A 21772-nucleotide genomic window follows, 5' to 3' on the forward strand; every position below is an offset into this window, starting at 1 on the left:
AAAATGGTGCAGTAATTTTTATTTACATAGTTATTACTGACTTGGGAAATCCAAGTTCTAAGATATCAACATGTTTTCAATAAACCCTGCCATACTGACCAGTATTATTTACTTTGAAGCAGTTCCAAATGTGACTTGGGAACTAAATACCAAAGAAATACTATCTAGACTTTATAATTTTAACAACAGCTGTCCCATGGTGATATAGTTTGCTGTATCATGACATTTCTTGGAATTTCAACTCTAGAAACATTGAAACAAATAAATATGAATATATTTATTTGAATGCTGAATATATATATATTTGGAACAACATTTTTCCTCACTTAAGGAAAAAAAAGAGTGCTAAAACCAATGAATGAACTAAAACCAATCAACGAACTAAAACCAATCTATAGCTATTTTAAGTATTACATATTTTTGTTTATTGTTTATATTTTCAAAACAAAATCATGTTTTAACCTTTTGCTATCGTACTGCCAACTAATCGCAGAGGCAGTTACAGCTCCATTTCCTAATAAGCCATAAAAATAAACATGTGCTATGTGAAATAGCAGATGTTAAAGATCTGATTTTAAGGAATAATTTGTAAATATATGCTACCTTAATCGTACCATAACTTAAAGATAACATTAGTCCAGGACTTCAGTACAGCACATTTGGTTATATACGTATCTTGTAGTTCTCTTTGTTTGTGCTTTCTCAGTTACAGTAAAACCTGAGCGTATCGTTTCACACCATTTGCACAAAACTTTCTTAGAAATGTTTACACACGCATACTAAAAAGAGTGTTCTATGTTTAGCCGTTCACTGTAATAAGAAAATATTGGTTTGTTCACTACCATCATTTTACAGTATACCATACCTCCTCCGCTGGTTCCGTTTTTATTTTCATCTCTTTTTCTTGACTAGAAGTAGGAACTGTAGAGCTACTGCATTGCCCCATTTTATTATCCACACTTTCTACTTTAGGCTTCAACTCTTTGGAAAGCGGGTCCTTAACATCATCTTTATCTAACAGATATCTTAGTAAAGCATTGTTTTCCTTCTTCTTTGGGCTCAGTTGTTCCTGTTTGACAGTGCCTTCTCCACAGGGGGCTGTATTACTAGCGTCATGATACGTGTCTTTACCAGTAGCTTCAGCTGTGATCTTGGCTACCTCTGCAGGAGAATTGCCATTCTGCAACAATTTATGTAAAATCCTATGCTTCTCTTGCAGGAGCGACCCATGCATGTTTGAGGAGGAAGATACCCCTCCAGATGTTGATGAGGAAACTCCTGAAGGACTGGTAACGTTGGTAGAAGATTCTTTACAATTTGAGTCTAAAGGCGAGTTTGATGCTGTAGAATGTCCTCTTTCATCTGAGGAGCACGTGAGTAGCTGAAGCAGTTTTTTATGCCCTTTGCTTTCAGATGGTCCTCTCTGACTTTCAGATGTCTCCAGATTTCCCTCTTTACTGTCTTTTTCACTAACAAGATCCCTGCTGTTTGACTGGCAGATGGAACTTTCCACTTGGTTTTGTTCACAATACAAACCAGAAGGGCTTTTGGAGTCCTGGGTACTTGTTTTACTTTGCTGAGCTATGCTCATGTTTGGGGAATTATCCAATTTTGGACCCGGTGAAGACAGTGTTGATAAAAGGGAAGTTCCAACACCCTCACTAATGGCTTGAAGAGCACTAAGAGAACTGCTAGAGAAAGTGCTGTTGCCGGTGTTGCTGGCAGATCCCATTGGAGAGTGCATGCCTGTATCACATGACAGAGATCAAACTTATTAGACTACAGTCCTGTCTGTATCTACTTTTCCTTTGGATTATGTATGACTGCCACATTGAGTTAATGATTTTAAAATAAATTTTTACCATGAAATTAGGTATACTACATTTAAGTAACACATACAGGGTCATATAGAACCGTTAAAAAGGATGAAAGATGGAATTCAGATAAAAGTGAGAAAAGACAGCTTAAAAAAAAAGATGACCTTATAGGAAAAACAAAATACCTGTAACTGGAGAAAACTGGTGTGAACTCATTTTTGGACTCCCTCGATTCCTAGGAGATATCATTAGATTCTGTTGGTTGGAAGTTAAACCAGGACTACCATGTGGTGGGCTACTTATATTTAACCCATAACTGTTGTTCTGATAAGCAGAGGACTGCATTCCGGGTCCGGAGTTCACTGGCCCCATATTACCAGGGCCTCCATATCGAGTGCTGCTGAGCTGACCCACTGCATTGGGATCTCCCATACCATAGTTCCTGTTCTGCATTGGCATGCCTTGACCAGGTGACATGTTCATAAGACCACCAACAGAATTTGTGTTTCCAGCCACAGGTGTTCTGATGTTTTGCCCAACCGAATTAGGATTTGGCCGATATCCATTTTGTTCTCTGTAAGTTCAACAACATCCCCAGAAATCCCAAGAAGACAAATTAAAATCTTATTTGGAATCAAGTGCTACAAAGACAGAATAACATTATTAAATAATTTTCCACATTTTTTTTTTCAAAAAGAGCAGTGAGAATTCAAGCTTCCACAAAAGCAGAACTAAGCCATGCCACTCATTTATTCATTACAGAAGTGCTTTGTCCTTTAGGTGATTTGAGTTATAAGTACATACAGTATCACCCCTTCAAAAGGCTTTCATCAACAGCCATTAGTCAGATTTATCAGTTTAAACATCTTCCTTCTTTTACTCCCTTCCTGAGTCAATGCATGACACCATTCTACTGTGCACACTAATGATGCCCTGAACAATCTCAGCTACTCATTTTTCAGCATCTGGAGGCACTTTAATGCCAGAAGCAGACAGATTCCCTCCAGAGTGGCATTTCAATTATTCTTGCAATCAACAGGAACAGGTCACAGGAAGTACTATTTAAGGTACATTTAACTTTGAGTCATCAATGATGCATCTGAGGGAGTTTTGTTGTCTTTTTAATTGGTCTGCAATTAAAAAGAGGAAGATAAAGCATGTAACTGAGCATTTCTATTTTCAGTGTTTCATCATTATAAATGTTAACCCAAAAGAATAATGAATACATAATACAGGCTCCATGCAGGCACTGAGCAGGTCTCTTTTGACTGTGACTGTCTTTCTGCCACACAGTTAAGTTGGGAGTGTCAGTGTTAGGTTGACACATTTATTTGTATGCTATGCAACTCTGCTTCCCAAGTTATTCCCCCTCTGTTTGAGTTTTAATCAGATAAAATATTTTGGTATATTTCTTTTTTCAGGTATCTTCAAGGTCAGATATATTGTTAAAAGCTATGACACTTAAATGACAAACAGATACCACTGATTTCACCTTTGAAGAAAGTGGGTAGAGACAAATCCATGGCGGTCATTAGTTACAGGATTTCGAAATAGTTTACTCTTTGTTTGTGCTGTCACTATAGTACCATCCGCTAAAGAAAACCGATACAATGGTGTTTCAGCATGACCTTGTGTATAAGCTGTAAAGGAAATACACAAATATAGTTCGTATTTAAAAACCCAAGAATTATTAATATGCACTCTACAGATTTGCTGAAGATTCAAATAAAAGATTTTTAAAAAGGTTAAAAAAAGGTTTTTAAAAAAAGACACACCCAAGATAGATATTCAGAAAAAGGAAGTATTCCACATTTTCTCCTAAATTAGTAGAGGGAAGATAAAAGGAAACAAGATTATTTTGATGCCGCAGTATTTTGTGCTCACCATGCACAGTTGGCAAAGTTCTACATTTGTTAACAGACTTCCAAGGCTAGGTTAGTAGGTTTCCATGGCTCCTCCTTGGGGAGAAGGACTAATCAACACTTAAATACTAATTGCACTAAAATATAGAGGTAATTAATATGGAATATAGAAGTGAAACTTGGAAGCCTTCAGATGAAGTGTTTTTAAGTTTAGAAGTTTTATTTCAATCAAAAAATTGTGCAAACCATTGCTTTTAATCCGAGTTCCCAATTTCTTGTTAATTTAGGATTTATTTAATCAGTTAAGTCAAAGAACTTCCAATGGAATGGAAACTCCATTTTCTGCCAGTGTGAGCTTCTCATATTCACTTAATATCCTCTCTACTTGAATTACTCTGTGAATCCTTCAAAAAGACTAGTTTGGAAAACTTAAAAAATGTCATCTTTCTTACTGAAGACAGTGGCTGTACTTCAGTTTATCTATCAAGGTTATCAAATTATCATTACAAAACACATAACACTGGAACACTGAAAATATTTTGAACCCTTGTGTCTTGAATAAGAAAAAGGCATCAACATAACTGTTACCACTTCTAGTGAGCTATCCTTTAACAAAAGAAAGGATAAATTAAAATGAAAAGAAAGTCAAACTAACATTAAACAAATGTTAACAACCTAACGATAATTAAGGATTACATGTTATTACAGAAATATAGCTGTCATTGTCATTGCTATATCTATCTGTGGAAAAATAGATTACTTCAGGCTCCCAGATGATGTATCTGATATTTTCCATGGAAATTGTCAAAAGAGACACATTAGAAAAAACAAATAACTTCCATCAGAATTCCTATTTCTCAAGAGGTCATCCTCCTTCAGCTTGTAAATATGACTCACAGCAATTAACACTAACAAGAAATATGAAAAAAATGAACACAGGCAAAATTTAGCGTTTTTGTTTTTCAGGAAAAAATGCAGCCACCAGGAGAAGCAGTACGACCAACATTGCAAACAGATTTTTACCTTCATGATAGTGGCGTTTGTTTGACCATGACTGTCCATCATTATGGCATAAGAACCTCTGAATACACCGACGAATTATATCTTCAAAGCCAGGTCTCATGGAAGACCGTAATGAGTTTGTATCAATGTTGACAAGTTTGCCTGTAACAGGGGAAAAAATACGCAAGTTAAACTCTTTATGACTATGCCAATCCTTTTGTATAAATGTGGTACATTTCAGAAGGCTCCAATATCACCGTTTTAATTGTTCATCAGCCTAACATCAAATTTTGAGTATGCAGAAGTTACATTTATGAATTATCTGCCATGTGAAAGTATGATGCTGCTTGTTAAAACATCAATATTCAAAGGGATTTAGGTAACTGAATAAGAGGAAGTTAAGCACCCACAGGTTAATGCCACAGCTTTAGAAAACAGTAACTTTAGTCTCTGGTTACAGGCACCCAAAAGATGCATACAGAGTAAAATTTTCAAAAATACGGACCAACTACATCCACAAATGAACATCATAAACACTAACTGGCACCTGAAAAAGCCCCATCTAGATTATATAAGTATTTCAATTTAAACAGCATAAAACACTTTAAACATTAGCTCACATACTGTAGAAAAATACAAGCATTCTAATGAACTTTCATTAGCTTCAGTTATGATTTAAAATATTTCTTACATGTAAAGGAAAGCACAATGGCAACCATTTGAAATGCTGCCAAGTTAAAACACAAGCAATGCTTTATACCAAGCTGCCGAACAATAGCATACTAGCATAGAGACAGAAAATGCGTCCCACAGTTGTTGTTATACCCCACTGCCAACAGACGTATATTGCAAAAACCAGCTGGGAATTCTCAGTATGAATTCTGCTAGTCACTACAGACACACGATCTATTTACATACTTGACTTATTTAAAACGAGCACACGGACAAAAAAGGTACCTTCATACCTTCGTCTTGGGTACATTTCTCACCTGAAAGATCATGTCTTGTAATAAAGCTCTCTGGATTTGTTGGAAATACCCTTTCTGCCGTTGTGATACGACGTGCTACACAAATCATACAGGACTGCAAATCTGTATTTAAAAAAGAATGTTTCTTCTTTAATTTCTCTCCTGTTTTATTCTATTAAAGCATCTAATAAAATAGCTGAAGTGTCCTTCGTTGTTAAAATGGAAGTATAAACAATAAGAATTTAAGTTTTGCATTCTGTTCCTACTTACTTTAAAATGGATTGCAGAAGCTACAGATTTCATAACACATACCAAATACCAAAAAGCTTTAAGTGGAGATTTCCTTTGTGCACAGTAATTCCACAAAATTTCCTACCTTCCCCCTCTTCCATCATAGCTCTTGGCTGAGATAAAGCAAAGCACTGCATTGTTTCATATCTTTGACGCGTATCCTGGTGGCTGCCTACATCTTCCAGAAGATCATGAGAGGTTTTCACCATCATCCGACAATTGAATGTATGACTCTTCTGTCTAGGTGTCTCATTGGTCCAAGCAACTCCATTAACTTAAAAGAACGCAGTAAGAATTTATAAAGATTTTCAGATAAAATCAATTCATAACTGATTTTTCTTAATTTAGATACTTTGTTCCTAGATTAGAGAGATTAAAGAATATTTTAAGATGCTTTCTCAATATACCATCAGTTTTATACCTTGGGAATAGTAGTATTGAGAACCAAGTAAAAAAACCTCTTTCCCTTACATGACACTTTCAGTCACTTGAAGGAGAGCTGAAAAGTCATTCGCATATGTAAAAAACAAGCAGTTCCCTCAGCTAATCTTGTGGCTTTAGGCAACGTGTTCCTCTAGTACCCTTGTTTTAAGTTAGAGGTAAACAAATTGCAAAGGCTAAAGTACAGTGTGAATTTCCAGCACATTTATTTCTGGTGGTGTGCTTTAGTAAGAACACAGTAATATTTTTCAAGATTAACATACTTCGATAATCAAATATTCTTTGTATAAGTAATTTGTTTTGAAAGGTTATCTATTACAAGTTGTTTTTTTTCTTCTCTGATTGTTTTCAAATAGCCTAGTAACAGTGTAGTAAGTCAGCTTTTATTACCTGAAGATTTAGGTAAGTTTTTAAGGAAGTCCTTCCGGTCCTCTTCATGCAAGATACCATAGACACTTGTATTAACCAAATCTTCTTGTTTATATTGCAGATACTGTGTGACATTTTCTGACACAAATACTATGTTCCCATCTCGATTTACAACAAACAGGAAACCATCCAATGCCTAAATATTAACATGAGAACATACCATATAAGACACACTGCCTAATTCTGAACATAATTTAGTTTAAAAACTATGTGGGTGATAAATGTCAAGTTACAATACATGCATTTCTTTTCAAGGGCAGAGCTGAAGTTTTAAATTTTTCTCTGAGGAAAATTGTTTCTGGTAAGGAATGATTTCAATATTAATTTTTAATATGTTCATTTGTTATTCCATTGAGCTCTTTCACAGTGATAACCAGCCTTCTTGTTTCATTCTTGCTTTATTTGAATGCAAGATAATGAATTTGTAACATTATTTCAATAGCTGGCAAATTGAAACAAGAAGAAATTCAGTAGAAACAAGTAGTAAGACATGAACTTAAAGACATTTCCACCAGCAAGTGGCGAGACAGAAGATGGTCTATTCATATCTTAAAATACTGTATTTTCTTAACTGAAAGAAAAATTCAGTATCTATGTAAAACAGTTAAGTTTCAAAAGTGCTTTTTAATGGACTTGTAAATATGGGATTGGTTTTCTAGGCATAATAAAAGGTATCTGCTATGTACCTTTTTTTACATTTATTCTTAGGTTATTTTACTTGATGGCAACATTTGTTTAAAATGCTTCACAATTTAGAAACACACACCCCAATACACATCACAAACCTCTACTCTTTGCAAAACCTCATCCGTTTATTTTAATGCCTAATCCCTAAAAAAAGCAAGATATTCCTCGTACTACTAAGCACTGCTTTAGTAGTAATTTGCTAATGACTGCTGGAGAAAGTAAAGCATAAGAATACTAGAAAAAGCCAAATCCTATTCTTCTCTTTCCTTCTACAGAGAATTTCAGCAAAATTAAGAAAACACGACAGATTTTATTCCTGTCCCTTTCAAACATAGTTCTGTATAGTTGTTGCATACTATTTATTACTATAGGATTGCAGGCTTTATTGTAATATTTTCACCTGCCTTAAGTATTTGTTTCCATAGGGATTTACTAGGGCCTAATTTGTACTTGCCTGTAATAAAAGAGGTCCCAATGAATCCTTATCAATAACTCCTTGACCCGTAGAAGATACATCAGCTTTCTGAACATCATCATCATTAGAAACTGCTTTTCCTGAAACCCAAAAGATACATTTCAGTGAAGCAACTTTCATATGAAGACCAAATTTTAATACTACAAGCCAGATTCTAGGAAGCATGTGAATAAAGGAAAAAAAAAAAAAAAAGCATAATTAAGAGAGGAAGTCTCACATATTGTTAGTTGCTTAAGACCAGAAAAAATGTCATGGCTACATAATGCCAAACCCTTTGCTTACATAAATTGACTTGACAGTTAAAATTGGATCAACTTGTTTTGTGAACAATATTTCTTCTGCTGCATCTTTCAATGGCCATTAAACACATTCATTATACATATCTCTTCCTTCTGGTTTTGTTTTGATCATCTCATCATCGTTGGTCACAGTTTTCAGATGCCATCACCATTGTTCTACGAAAAGGCTTTGGCTCATGTTAATATATGTGTGCATGTGTATGCGTATGTATGTATACATATGTGTGTATGTATAATGAAATCATATTTTAAGAATCAAAATATCCTAAATATATCGATTTCAGGGGAAGGTGGAATGGGAATCCACACCAGGCAGCAGAATTACAGAAAACAAATGGTAAACTTTGTTCTGTGGTACTTGCTGGCTGGCTAAGCAGACCATAAGAGGAGTACAACATCCTAAGGGAAGATTACCACATACTCGGCTCTATAATGAAACAGAATTATTACATTAGAATACACTTAATTAAACTAGAAAAACCTTAAAAACAGAAGTTTTGGGGGGTTTTTTTAGAATTGTTTTAACATGTTTTCAAAAGATACGGCAATTTACCAAGACAGGTAAAATATATACCATAGCTCACTTGATTTTTTTTTTAAATACTTTACTGATCAAAGGAAATATGTACACTTGGCAGGCTATAGTCATTTGGGGGTGGGTGGGGGGAAGGAGGGAGGGGTTTAAAAAAAAAAAACAAACAAACAAAAAACCAAACCCTTTTTTATATATATATACACACACCCCTCACTATACATTTAAAAAAACAGGTTTTGCATATACTTGTCCATTAAAAAAAAAAAATTACTATACCACTAACGTTTACACTAGCTGACAAAAACTACTAAAACTTGATGCACTGCTATTTTCTCCTTTGTTGACTTAACTATATCCTCAATACCGTCAACCGCACTATCTAATTATTTGATCTCAAGCTGAATGCATTTTAAATATATTGGAGTCCAATACTTTTAGGAAGCATGTCTTAAACAGCACAAGAAAAGAAAGCAAAGTCCATAGAAACATAATAGGAAAAAATAGCAGTAAAAATAATATATGTGATTGGAAGTGTGCCACATAAGAATCTAGGTGTTTTTTAAGAAATTCACGTCAAAGCATTAAAGTCCCTTTAAGCATGAAGTCCCTTGAAGTGAAAGACAACAGTACGTATTCTTCATACCAGTGGGTATTTGGTATATCATACCAGCTGATGGTACAGTATCATCTGGACTATCTCAAGCTTTCCTAGTGTTTTCAGGAAACTGACAGGAAAGGCCATACAAAGTTTTAAAGCCCTGATTCCCAATAAAAAAAGTGATGGTAAATACTTGCTTACTTTTAAACAGAAAATTATTTAAGGCATATTAAAGGTTTGGTTCAAGTCGAAGTCTGAAGACTCTCAGTTACATGCTATTGTGAAAAACACTACTCAATTTCCCAAGTAACTACTGCTTTGAAAAAGGAATCACAAGAAAATGAAATTAATTATTTTGGCTTAGCAGGGAACTGTACCTTGCTCTTTTATCTGTCGAATCTGTCTCACCGTTTCTTTTAAAATAGCACATTTGTCTGGTTTGACATTGAAATTGTCAATGTCACTCAGATTAGCAGATATCAGTTCAGCCAGTTCTTCAATGTATTTGCTTTCCTGCTCACGCCGACGCTTCTCGCCACTGCAGGTCAGACTAGGAACCAAAAACATCATTTCATATACTTGCATACCGTCATATACAAAAGCTGTGCTCACTCTGTGAACTTTAATGTACTTTATGTAACACCTACCTATTAAACCTAGGTAGTAGTTATTCTTCCAGCAAACATAAATCTGAAGGGGTGGGTGGGGGGGTGGGGGTTGTTACACTGTTGTTTGGTTTGGTTTTTGTAGGGGGTTTTTAAGAATTTTAAGTACAAATTTATCTTAAGAGGATATGAGAAAGTTACTCATCCAAAAAATCCTCTTGTTGATAACTCTATTGTTAAATTTAATGAAAATAGCAATTGCCTGTTATAAAACAGTAACACTCATACAGAAAGTATATTTTAACCTTAAAAGTTACTTTAGATCTGTTTATAATTTATTAGACAAATGAAATAGAATTTTAACATTCTATGAAACCCCTTTGGTTTGCTTGTAACAAGATGACTACAGAAGGTGATACCTCAGAGAAATTTCTAGGCATCAGGACAAAAATGCCATCTCAACATCCAAGAAAATCAGAATCCCAGACAACATAATGTTGCTGGATAAAGTCTCTCTCTGAAATTCCTTTTCCTACATAGATTCATGTGCTGAGTAAAGACACTGTCTACAGCCTAAATCAACAGAGAGAACAGTGTCATACACAGAGTATGCCAAGAGTAGGAAAAGGAGGACTCAGGAGAAAGGAAAGGGGCAAGAATGGGCACACTGAGGGAATCAAAAGAATGAATATTCTTTGAGAAGAAACCAAGTGAAAGTTAGGAAAATATGCATGGACCAACATTGGAGAAAACAAGAAAGTGACAAAGCAGGGGCTTGAAAGACAAAGAAAGCTAACAAGGGTGACAAACTGAAAAACAGAATTCCTGACTGGACAGACAGACACTGGAGAAAAGGAAAGAGAAATCGGAATGGAGGACACTCACAAAGAGATACTGGGATACGTTGGGAGAATCTGAGGATCTCATACACAATCTGTTGCATGATGGAGGTAATTAGCATGGAACAGTGGGGACTTATATAAAAAGGAGAAATACGAGTACACGTGACACCTGGTATTCTGGTGAAACTGAAGACAAATTTAATAAAGGTTTATACTCTGTGGGAACAAGAACATGAAAGGATAACACAGAACCCTTAACATGTGGTGGAAAGCAATGAGGTTGGAGGGGACAGAAAACCAATTCCCTCAGATAACGATCTCTGACAGAGTTAAGTGAGGGGCAGCGAGACAGCATGGAATGCCAAAATTCGAGATGAGCTTGCAAAGAACTAGTCTGGAGAAACGGAAGTCAAAAAAAGTGTTCGACCTATTAAAGTATTCTGTGCTGACCATAACCACCTGAAATGAGGCTTGCCAAATCAATTACCAGATATAAGATGCTGCCTTTGAAATTTCTGTGAAGCAAGAAGTTTTTCTTCTTTTGCCTTGCAATCACAGCTTCAAACAATGATTCCTTATATGTTCACTCTATTAAGATTTCCGCAAGAGTCTAATTATAGAGCATAGTTCATCAGCTTTGACATATCTACACAGAATAGTAAAGTTTTGTATCTTCACAACAGAAGCTGGCCTAGAGAAGTTTTCAACTGAACAAAATTATTAGTTAGAACTTACTCTAAATCACAATGAAAAATTGAAAAATGTTTTTAAAAACTCATAATACAAAAAAGAGCGAAGTCTATATAAACCTACCTTGCACCTGGTGTATCACAGGGCAATGGCTTGCGCTTCCTTGACTCATTGGTCAAGCTATCCAAGGAGTTTTCTCCTAATCCACTCATCTTGACCACGCATCAGCAACTAAAAGCAATAAAATAAGAGTTGTGAATGAACCTCTCAAAATAATAATTTAAAACACAGAGAACTTATCCAGATAAGTTATTTACTTTTATTAGATTTATGAGTCAGTATTTTTACTGGAAATCCATATACCTTTTTAGTATTAAAAAATAATATTTGGTTACCATTTTTTTTAAATCTATTTTGTATCTTGCCAAAACATAGGCTTACAAAGCTTATATATCAATGTAAGCAAAAATAAATGTAAAAAATGCATTTAATTTGATTCAGAGATGTTTAAAGTTTTGTACCATAGTACTGGGACCACTGTATAGCTCCAATTTGTCTGAAAATAAAAAGATTCTCAGTGTTTTAATGTATGCTTAGATAACTTGAAAAGAAAGTGGTAAATTAACATGTTATGCCAAAATGTAGCTAAATATAAAGGATAAAGGCTGATACCATTAAAGAAAAAGGCAAGTGATACTCTAAGGCAATGAAGGATGGGTGACCAGAACACTGAAAATACAGAAATGTTGAATAAAATTTCCTTTTCTGTATGCTCCTTTTTTCTCTTCATGTAATCTAACCACTGCAGCCACAAATAATTGTCATCCTCAGGAGTAAATCAGTGGGCTTAAATGAGAGTTTCACACTTGGCTCGGTATAAAGCCAACAGATTACTATTACCATCTCTAACTCAACAGGTTACTATAGTCTTAACTTCGTATCTCTTGCTAAACCTTCTAAAACGAACAGAGTTTTCTAAAACTTTGAGGACAAGGCAAGCAAAGACTTCAGAACTCTTTCAACTCTATTGCTTCTGCAGCAAAGATTCGGCCATAATCCAGTAAAATAATAGGTTGCTTTTGTTAAAGTCTAGTTATGTTAAACAAACCTGGCAGATCATATATCCATGACACTCATCTCCCCTCACTCCCCAAGAGGAAAAAGGAACACAGTCACAGAGGAGAGAAGACACCTATACCAGATCCTGCTATGCTACAATCAATGACATGCTGAAGGAGGAAAAAAACTTTATAATGGATCTATCCTATTTATGTAGCCAGAGTATTTTAGAACATAATTACATCTATAAAATAATCTAACAATTTTTATTTGTTTTTTTGTACCACAATGACAAAAAGACACATCTGGGCTGTTAGGAGTTTAGCATGATTTTATCCTTTTTACAGAAATTTCCAAATTAAATGCAAATTTAATTTACTGCAATCTGGTTCAGACTGCAGTTCTTTACCCCATACAGCAACAACAGTAACTGGTCTTAAACATTTAGGTAAAACAGTTATGTTTGTTAGTTGGAGAGAAACTTTTCCATAACATATAACCCGGGCACTAATAAATCTTTCAGGAAAAAAAAGTTCTTTAAGGACCTCCACAAGCAAAACCCACCATTACTACAGTTATTAAAAAGATCTGGCTTAGGATGAGCAAATCCCTAAGAGTCTGTGATCGCATATGACAAGGACAAGGACCTGACAGACACACTTTCATCTAAATGAAGTTTATGTTAAGGTATCAGAGGCTGGTAGCCAACTGACTTGAAGCAGCTCTGCAGAACAGGATTGGGGCACCCTGGTGAGCAAGAAGTTAGTTAAACGCAAGTCAGCAGTGTACCCTTGCAGTAAAGGAAACCAACCCCTTAGAGAGGCACCTAGTCAACTGAATGCTTCCAGGACAAGACATCTAAAGTATTACTTCTGATGTACTAACCTTCACTGATTGGGTTTTTTGCTTACTAGCTTTTTGTGGCAAAAAAATAATACTGCTTTAGTTCTTTCTAAAGTCTAAACTGAAATGGCAAAGACACACAAGAACACATTTGCATGAAGCAGCATGGGGGTTGCTTGCAATAGCTGACCCTGTTATCGCAGGATGTTAGCTACGGGTGGAGAATTTAAAAGGACGTTCTTCTTACAGCAGTACAAACCTTTGAAAGCTAGACAGGACAGAGGACTGCTGGCTGCGCTGAAGAGCAGACATGGGATTACTCTGGCACATGCACAGAGCTCAGAAGTAAAATGGCATCTCTTTAAAGCACAAGTTCTCTTTGCAGCTAAGCAAATGTTACAATGCTTAACATAAAATTGTATTTATAACCAATCCTCATCCGAATTGATATGCCTTAGGAGAGGAAGGATAATGTGTTTTGTACATCACAATAAAATTAAAAACAACACTAAAACATAATCTTGCATTTGAAATAAACAATTACAAAAGATGCCTAACTCTGTAACTATGGTCAGGGACTGCACAGATAAGAAGTTGGTTTTACATCTAAATATTTGATACAAAACCAGGATGAATAAGACAAAACCCAATATACAGAGAGAGAGAGAAGAGCAAGCCTGAAGACTTTTAGTCAATCACATATTCCTCCAGGGCAAAAACCTCTCAAATACATTTATAGTGGCCCACCTTATGTGAAGTTCAAGACAAATACACTGTTACGCCAGTAGATGACAGTATAGCACTGAACAACTGCAGGGATAATATTTCCTTCAATTAAGCAGCTAAATGAAAAACTACTCATCTGAACAAGTAAGCAGTTTCAAAAACAGATTATGTAAACAGGCTATGATCATGCAAAAAGCAGTTGATTATCTGAAGCTGACACTCAACAGAATATATGACTCATAAGGTCTTATGCCTACAGACCCCTCAGCTAAGGCTGAATCCTGAGAGTCATTCTGTAGGTGACACGCACGCGCTTCAGGATTGGTGCTTCCCTCCCTGTGACTGCATTCACAGGCAGAGTACAGAGCTGCAGGGTTAAGAGCTACTGCGGAAAGAGAAAGGAAGAGCTTCAAATATAAGACTTAAGGATAGCTCAGGAAGGGTGTGGGCACAGCAAGTATGTCAGAAGCCAAGAGTAAATTCTATTTAAGAGGGGGAAAGATTTAAAATACATTAAATAGTTGAAAATTTGAGCTAGGACAGACATTTCACCAGAACATAATTTTGCAGGTAACAGGGTTGCGTTAAATGATTTAGAATGGAAATGTCACTTCTGGTTTAAAATCTACCTGCACTGACAGATAACTCACAATAGGATTAAATAGAAAAACAAAATTACTACATTTTGTCTCAGAAACATGACACATATCAGAGAATACAACCCTTCTTCTATTTAAGAAAACCTTTGGGTGCCTAAATATAGAAGCTTGGAGAAGGAAGGAAAAATTAGGTAATTTGTGTAGGCTGTTTCCCTATTATTACACCCAAGTAGCTTGTGGTAGTTTATTCAGGCCTCAAGCTGCGGAGTTCCTGCACATGTATTTTCCTTTCCCTAAGAGTATCGTTTACAAGCTGGGAAGGCACGCAACGCCTAGAACAACTCTGTAACTGCTTAGCTAAGGAAATTACAGAAGCTGCTTCCCAATACAGATGGATTTACAGTACAAATTGTTAACAGTCAAACTAATTTCCCTACTACAGGAAATATTAGCAAAAGAAGCCATTATTCAGTGAATTAATAATGAAAGAAATCACCAGTTAAAAAGTACCAGGTGTTATATTTATTCATTGAATATGAACCTATAGTTTCTAATATAGAAAATAGAAAAGTCTGACAAGTGTTCTGCTATTTTTCTTCAAAGTTGCATGTATAAGCTCAAAAAGTGGATGGCAAACCTACTGCATAGAAGGGTAACTAACAGTGGGACTGTATTATGAAATTGAGCTATTGATACATACTATTAGCACTTTTTAATGAAAATTCTATAAAAGTATTTGCTTTAAATGCAAGATGCTACAGCAGATTGATTACACATAAGGATAAAGAAATGCTGAATATAAATTCTATCCAGTGATAAACAACTCGATTTTTCAAAAATTTACCTGTTCCTAGTTTATATAATTTATAGAGGAAATTTCTTGGGACTGCCAAAGTTTGAAGTCAGGTACTTCATGAACAATAATTCCTATGTATGTAATGATATTTAAATGTTTGCTAGTCTGATGTCATCTGCACCACCAACTAATTTTAATTTCTAAATTAAACTGCCCATGTTACTCTACTGTATTAGAATACTTTGTCATCTTCATTGAACATTTCATAAAATAAAAGCATTTTATGCTACACTCCATTTAGCTATTGAAAACAATGACACAAAGCCACACTTTGTTCTGTCCAGTATGACTTTCCAGAAGTTATTTGGAAAAACAAAGCCCTAGCTCTTGCCAAAGAATTTAGAAAGGTATACATTTGTATGAAATAGAGAATGTTAAAGTTGAATAGAAGCAAGTATGTCCAGAGCCCTCCAAAGTTAATACTTAAAGCAAATTTGAGAAAAACCAAGATGACATAAGAGATGGTTCAAAGTCTTCAAAGCAAGACATTGTTTAATTCCATCGGTTGTAGCAGTAACAAACCACTATATACTGATGTTCCTAACCCCACCAGTGGAGCAGAACCAAAGGCAGCAGTATTTGGAGAAAAAGTTCCAAACTTTCATGATTATCTGCAAATACTGAGTACTGGTTTCTGCATTACCATTTGATTTATCTTTTCAGATATAATCCTAAATTTTCCAAAATTTTTCTCACTTATCAAAAAGGGGAAACACGAAAACAAAAAAATAACAAAGACCTTTTTGCTCATCAATAAGCGCGTAGGAAAAACATTTGTCCTTATTAATAAGGTGCACATGTCTACATCCTTTGCAGTGGTCGACAGCCAGCTGAATATGAGCCAGCAGTGTGCCCAAGTGGCCAAGAAGGCCAATAGCATCCTGGCTTGTATCAGAAATAGTGTGGCCAGCAGGAGTAGGGAAGTGATCGTGTCCCTGTACTCGGCGCTGGTGAGGCCGCACCTCGAATACTGTGTTCAGTTTTGGGCCCCTCACTACAAGAAAGACATTGAGGTGCTGGAGCGTGTCCAGAGAAGAGCAACACAGAAGCTGGTGAAGGATCTAGAGCAGAAGTCTGATGAGGAGCGGCTGAGGGAACTGGGGTTGTTCAGCCTGGAGAAAAGAGGCTCAGGGGAGACCTTCTCACTCTCTACAACTCCCTGAAAGGAGGTTGTAGCGAGGTGGGTGTCGGTCTCTTCTCCCAAGTAACAAGCAATAGGACGAGAGGAAACGGCCTCGAGTTGCGCCAGGGAGGTTTAGATTGGACATGAGGAAAAATTTCTTCACCAAAAGGGTTGTCAAGCATTGGAACAGGCTGCCCAGGGAAGTGGTTGAGTCACCGTCCCTGGAGATATTTAAAAGACGTGTAGACGTGGTGCTTAGGGACATGGTTTAGTGGTGGACTTGGCAGTGCTGGGTTAACGGTTGGACTTTATGATCTTAAAGGTCTTTTCCAACCTGAATGATTCTATGATTCTATATACTTTTCACATGTCAGGTCTGTTCATTTTCTCAGTGAAAACCATAGATGGATTGTTAAAAAGATACTGGTTTTTGCACGTCACAGGTAAAACAAGTTCTAGTAATCATTAATCCATCCATTACAAAATATATGTACAGCCTTCCAAACAAAAACATAGAATTTAAAAAAAATTGTCAGCATTAGGACTAGCGTTTTTCAACCTGCCAGGGTTTCAGTATTTGACAGGCTAAAGAAAAAAAACAACAACAAACAAACTTCTAAAATTTTGTCCTGGACAACCAAGAAAAAGATGCTCATGTCGACAACACAGCATGTTTGAAATCAGGAAAGTTCCTAAAGCCATTTCCTAGAGAGCATTCAAGTCAAAAGGTCATCGAGAAGTACTAAGCACAGTAAGCAGAAAGTTTTCAGCTTGATACGATAGTTTCTTCCCTGGTCTTACTCGCTTCACCCTCACACAAATTGGAAAGCTACTAACTTAACAACATTCATTAGATCACTTTCTGCTAGTTTGTCTTTCAATGCACTGGTTTTCTTCTCCAACTCAAGCATTATTCCATCATGTCCATGTTCTCAGTAGTTGTAGATGAAAGACCTATTCACCAAATAGGACATGGCAACTGGGAAGGTTTTGTCCTAACAGGGGCCCAAAAATATAAACAATTAGATGCTTCAGATTTAGTTTTTGTATTTGTTTAGCTGAAATAGTTGACCACACACACACAAAAAAACCAAAACCCACAAAGCACAACCGTACGATACTAATTTAAAACATAGCCAAACTATTTAAAAAATCGTATTATTTGCATGAAAACATTTTTAACGCTTCTTTGGTCCCATGAAACAATCAACTTTTCCCTATACTAAATATATGTATTCATGGTATCTTGCATGCTTGGAAGCTCTTCTGTCTGAGCTGATTTCTTGTTTCAAAAATTCACTAGGGAAAAAGCATAAATTGGCTCTTAGCATTCCCCAGAATAAGCCAATTACGAAGAATTAAATCCAACCAGTCCTTTTCAATAAATCATGAAGATGGTCTGGAATTTTTTTAATTGTATATAATGTTAAAGTATTAAATATAATCCTCCTTTCTAAAAACCAAGACATAACTCACACAGTTTTTTGAGATGCAAATTGTAATAAACTGGTTTATGCTAAGAGAAGCCCCAAATATTTAAATTTTATTTGATATAAATAAAACTAGAGGACATTCCATTCAGCAACTCCATATTCTTAGTGAAAATTTGTTATTTCAAATTTATATTTCCCTCAAATACACATATATAAAAAGTATGACAGCTTTCCAGTGAAACTTCTGGATTCAAAATATTCTTGAAACTATGCAAAGATTCTTTTGTTATAAAACTGACCACAGAAACAACTGATGTTCCCATTTACCCAGATGGGAATTCAGTAGAAAACAAACTTAGAAAACTCACTTTCTGGCAGTAGTGAAGTAAGGTTTTTTTCCCTTTTTTTTTTTTTCCTTCTTCTTTCTTCCCTCCCCCCCTTTTCTTCTTTTTAAGAACATGCTTCTTATATACTTACATGTACAATTTGTAAATTGTAGCTTTAAAAATGGTAAGGGAATAACCATTCAGGTACGTATACTCCAAATATGAAATCAATCACTTACTTGTCCTTAGCAAACATTCAAGCACAGCATATTTTTCAGAGGACCTTCAGAATCAGAACTCATTTTAAGTCACATCCTGAAAAACAAAAAAGGCTGTACTTTAAAAAAAACAAGTGCTTGCTTTTCAATTTTTTCACCTAATATTAATAATCTTACCAAAAATTAAACACTCAATATCGAGACATTTTAATGTTAAATGAGTTTACAACTCACTTATAATAACTGTATCTAACTGTTATCTCTGCTATATGCTAAACAGCTCAAAAGTCTGAATCTTAACATCACCAATGCCACCTGGTAAGCTAGATTTCCTTTCACATAAGAATTGAAAATATTTATTTTAAATGTAATTTTTTTTTACTTTGGAAGAAAATGAAACTGTTCTTAGTAACTTCTGATCTTAGTAACTTTTAAATCTTAATATAAAAAGCTGCAGCCGCAAATTAATTATTTTGTAAAGTTATGACTGGCAAGTAAAAATTAAGTGCGTAACCACTCTATGTCAGCCTGTACACACTGCTTGGTACATAACTATTATATGAGAATAGCAAACTGTTTTCAGAGCTATGAACACTCAGGTTTCTGTTACTCTGTTTTTCTATGAAATTCTAGGAATGATTAATCCATATTATCATGCATTTTATACAAGGTATGATTAAGTGTACTAATTAGTGAGATTCTGGGTCTCTATAGAGAATTACAGTTACTTAGGAAAAGTTTTAAACAACAGCTGTGTGATTGAATTGATTTACTGAAAACTGCTTAAAGCGCTACGTAAAGCAGAGGCTGTTCAAGCTAATTAGAAAAATAAATTGCTCTTGGGAAATATTTATGAGACATTCACATGTAAGCACACACCATAGTCCTATCCAAAATCAAGAGTTTCAAAATTGATACTTCTACCCAGACTACTTAATAGGTAATCACTAGCAGGCAGGTAAAGGAGCTTTATTCAAGTAGCTCATTTCTTAAGAAATTAAACTGAAGCTTTTCATATCAACTGGTTGCATATGCATTCATCTGCTGTTTTAACCACCCCTTTGACAATACTGATTGTAGCTTTATTTATATGAACTGGAATTACCAATTAGAAGGTTGATTGACAATGTGGTCATGTAAGAGTAAGCATCGAGAGTAAATTGTCTCCTAATTAAAGACTTCTATAACACCATTTTATGCTAAATCAACCTCTGCTAATCATGGAAACCAGAACAAAAGCACCAAAAAAACCAAAAAGAAGAAAAATCCAAGAAATCTTAAGATGCAGTATCAGAAACATTTGGACATCATGGAAAATTAAATCCTTCAGCTGTTCATATCTGTAAAAAGGCTAAACCTGACCTATACTACACTCGGTGATAGCTTGCTATCTAGCTTCCCTGGGATGGTCTTATACCCAACAAGGGCTATTTTCTGATGTCTCCACTGGACAGAATTTATGAAACAAAAAGGTAGCATAAATTACATTCACTGTTCAGTTTGACGTGCAGGTTTTTTTTCCTCAAATTTCTACAATAGCTTGATAAACTGGTGAATGTGTACACCTCTGCAAGAACAGCAGCAGTTCAACACAATCACAAACAAGAGTCTCCCGGAGAAGCTGACCTAAGCAGGAGAAATGAACAGCATGAAATCACTTAAAGGTGGAAAATTCAATACCCACAAGTATCAAAGATTCTGTATGACTGGAAATGCAAGGGAAAAGAGAAGAACCCTGAAAATGTATTAAGTTGAAGACCACATAAAAATCTTAACGCTATTTAAATTAGTTTTGGAAAATTCCCTTTATATTCCTCTCAAGTAAAAATTCATTCCGTGGATGCCAATATCTGAGCTGTTTATAAACACAAGATGGAATATAACTTATCAAAGAAGTACTGCAGTAAAGGAACTAAAAAATAACCTTCTGAATAATCTGAAGGCTCCTGAAGGGTTAGTAAAGCATCTAGAGTAGCATTTGCACTAATTTGGTCTGGCCAAACACTGCAGAGGAGCAACCTGTGAGAACTGTCAACTGGCAGGGCAACCTAGACAGATATTCTAAATTCTGTTCTACAGACCAGGATGAAATTAAAACCACCTGAAATAGGGATGAAAACCCTACCCAGTAAACCAAACAAAAAGTTAACACCAAATATGCTACAGTAAAATTTTGCCATATATCAAAAGTAAATTAGACCTCAAGTTGCTACCACTGTAAATAAAACAGGATATTAAAATTCTATAATCTAATAAGTCATTACATTGTTATCATCTATGACATTTAAATGGGGGGGGAGGTCCCCCTCCCTCTTTTTCAATAATACTTGGTCTTTTTCTGCTAATGAAAGCCCAAACTCTTACATATTGAAAGTTGACCATTCAACTGTTACCCCTACTGTAAACCTAAATGCTTCCTCTTCTGAGTACAGAGAAAATAGCCAACTTCTTAACTGTTTAAATACAGAAAGTATTTTATTTCAATATTGTTTTCTGCTCTGCTTCACATGAATTAGTTTAGGTTATTAGAGTGCCTGTATCAAAGCACAGTCATGCACTAAGCAATTGCCAGTCTCAGAGCCAGTGTTCTGCTAAAAAGCTTAGCATTTGGGGCTGTGCAGTCGGCTTCTCCATCAGCTCTCACCACTTTCAACACATAAGCATACTACTTCCTGCCTGAAAACTGCTCAACCAAAAAACAAGAGCACTCACACAAAAACATCGTTTGGCATGTTTTGATCTCAATGAGCTCAACATAGTGTCCTTCAACCAATTTCCCCACTTTCAGGATGAGCTACAGAGATATTCAGTTTACACCATATAGAAACTAGGCATCCAACATAGCCTGGCTACCAAATTTAAGTGTACATATGGTCCAGTTTTTGATCCAATTTTTAAAACATATAAAAGAAAGAAGATTACATTAGCGTTTGGATGGGATAGCTAAGTGACAAGCCATATTATTGCCTGTGGCACAAACAACAATATGACAGAGAGCTAAAGCTACACTGTTTTTAAGGTTAAAAATATACATATATATTCATAGTC

At 35.5% G+C, this 21772-nt stretch overlaps 1 protein-coding gene across 3 annotated transcripts in view; it reads right to left on the bottom strand.

Annotated features, from left to right (window-relative positions):
• The window catches only part of NCOA3 (nuclear receptor coactivator 3), an 86080-nt gene that overhangs the window by 11923 nt on the left and 52385 nt on the right, over positions 1–21772 (bottom strand). For 2 of the 3 annotated variants that reach the window (XM_076351660.1, XM_076351659.1), the window contains exons 3-13: positions 18746–18821; positions 11665–11772; positions 9782–9954; positions 7952–8052; positions 6772–6946; positions 6026–6214; positions 5671–5772; positions 4703–4843; positions 3310–3457; positions 2003–2391; positions 866–1746 (exon numbers count right to left, since the gene is read on the bottom strand). In XM_076351660.1, coding sequence (XP_076207775.1) covers positions 866–1746; positions 2003–2391; positions 3310–3457; positions 4703–4843; positions 5671–5772; positions 6026–6214; positions 6772–6946; positions 7952–8052; positions 9782–9954; positions 11665–11753 — 2388 coding nt within the window. In that variant the 5' untranslated portion in view covers positions 11754–11772; positions 18746–18821. The remainder of the gene's footprint in view (positions 1–865; positions 1747–2002; positions 2392–3309; positions 3458–4702; positions 4844–5670; positions 5773–6025; positions 6215–6771; positions 6947–7951; positions 8053–9781; positions 9955–11664; positions 11773–18745; positions 18822–21772) is intronic. The other variant, XM_076351661.1, reaches the window with a different exon arrangement.

Source organism: Aptenodytes patagonicus, chromosome 14, assembly GCF_965638725.1.
Source record: "Aptenodytes patagonicus chromosome 14, bAptPat1.pri.cur, whole genome shotgun sequence".
Lineage (NCBI taxonomy): Eukaryota > Metazoa > Chordata > Aves > Sphenisciformes > Spheniscidae > Aptenodytes > Aptenodytes patagonicus.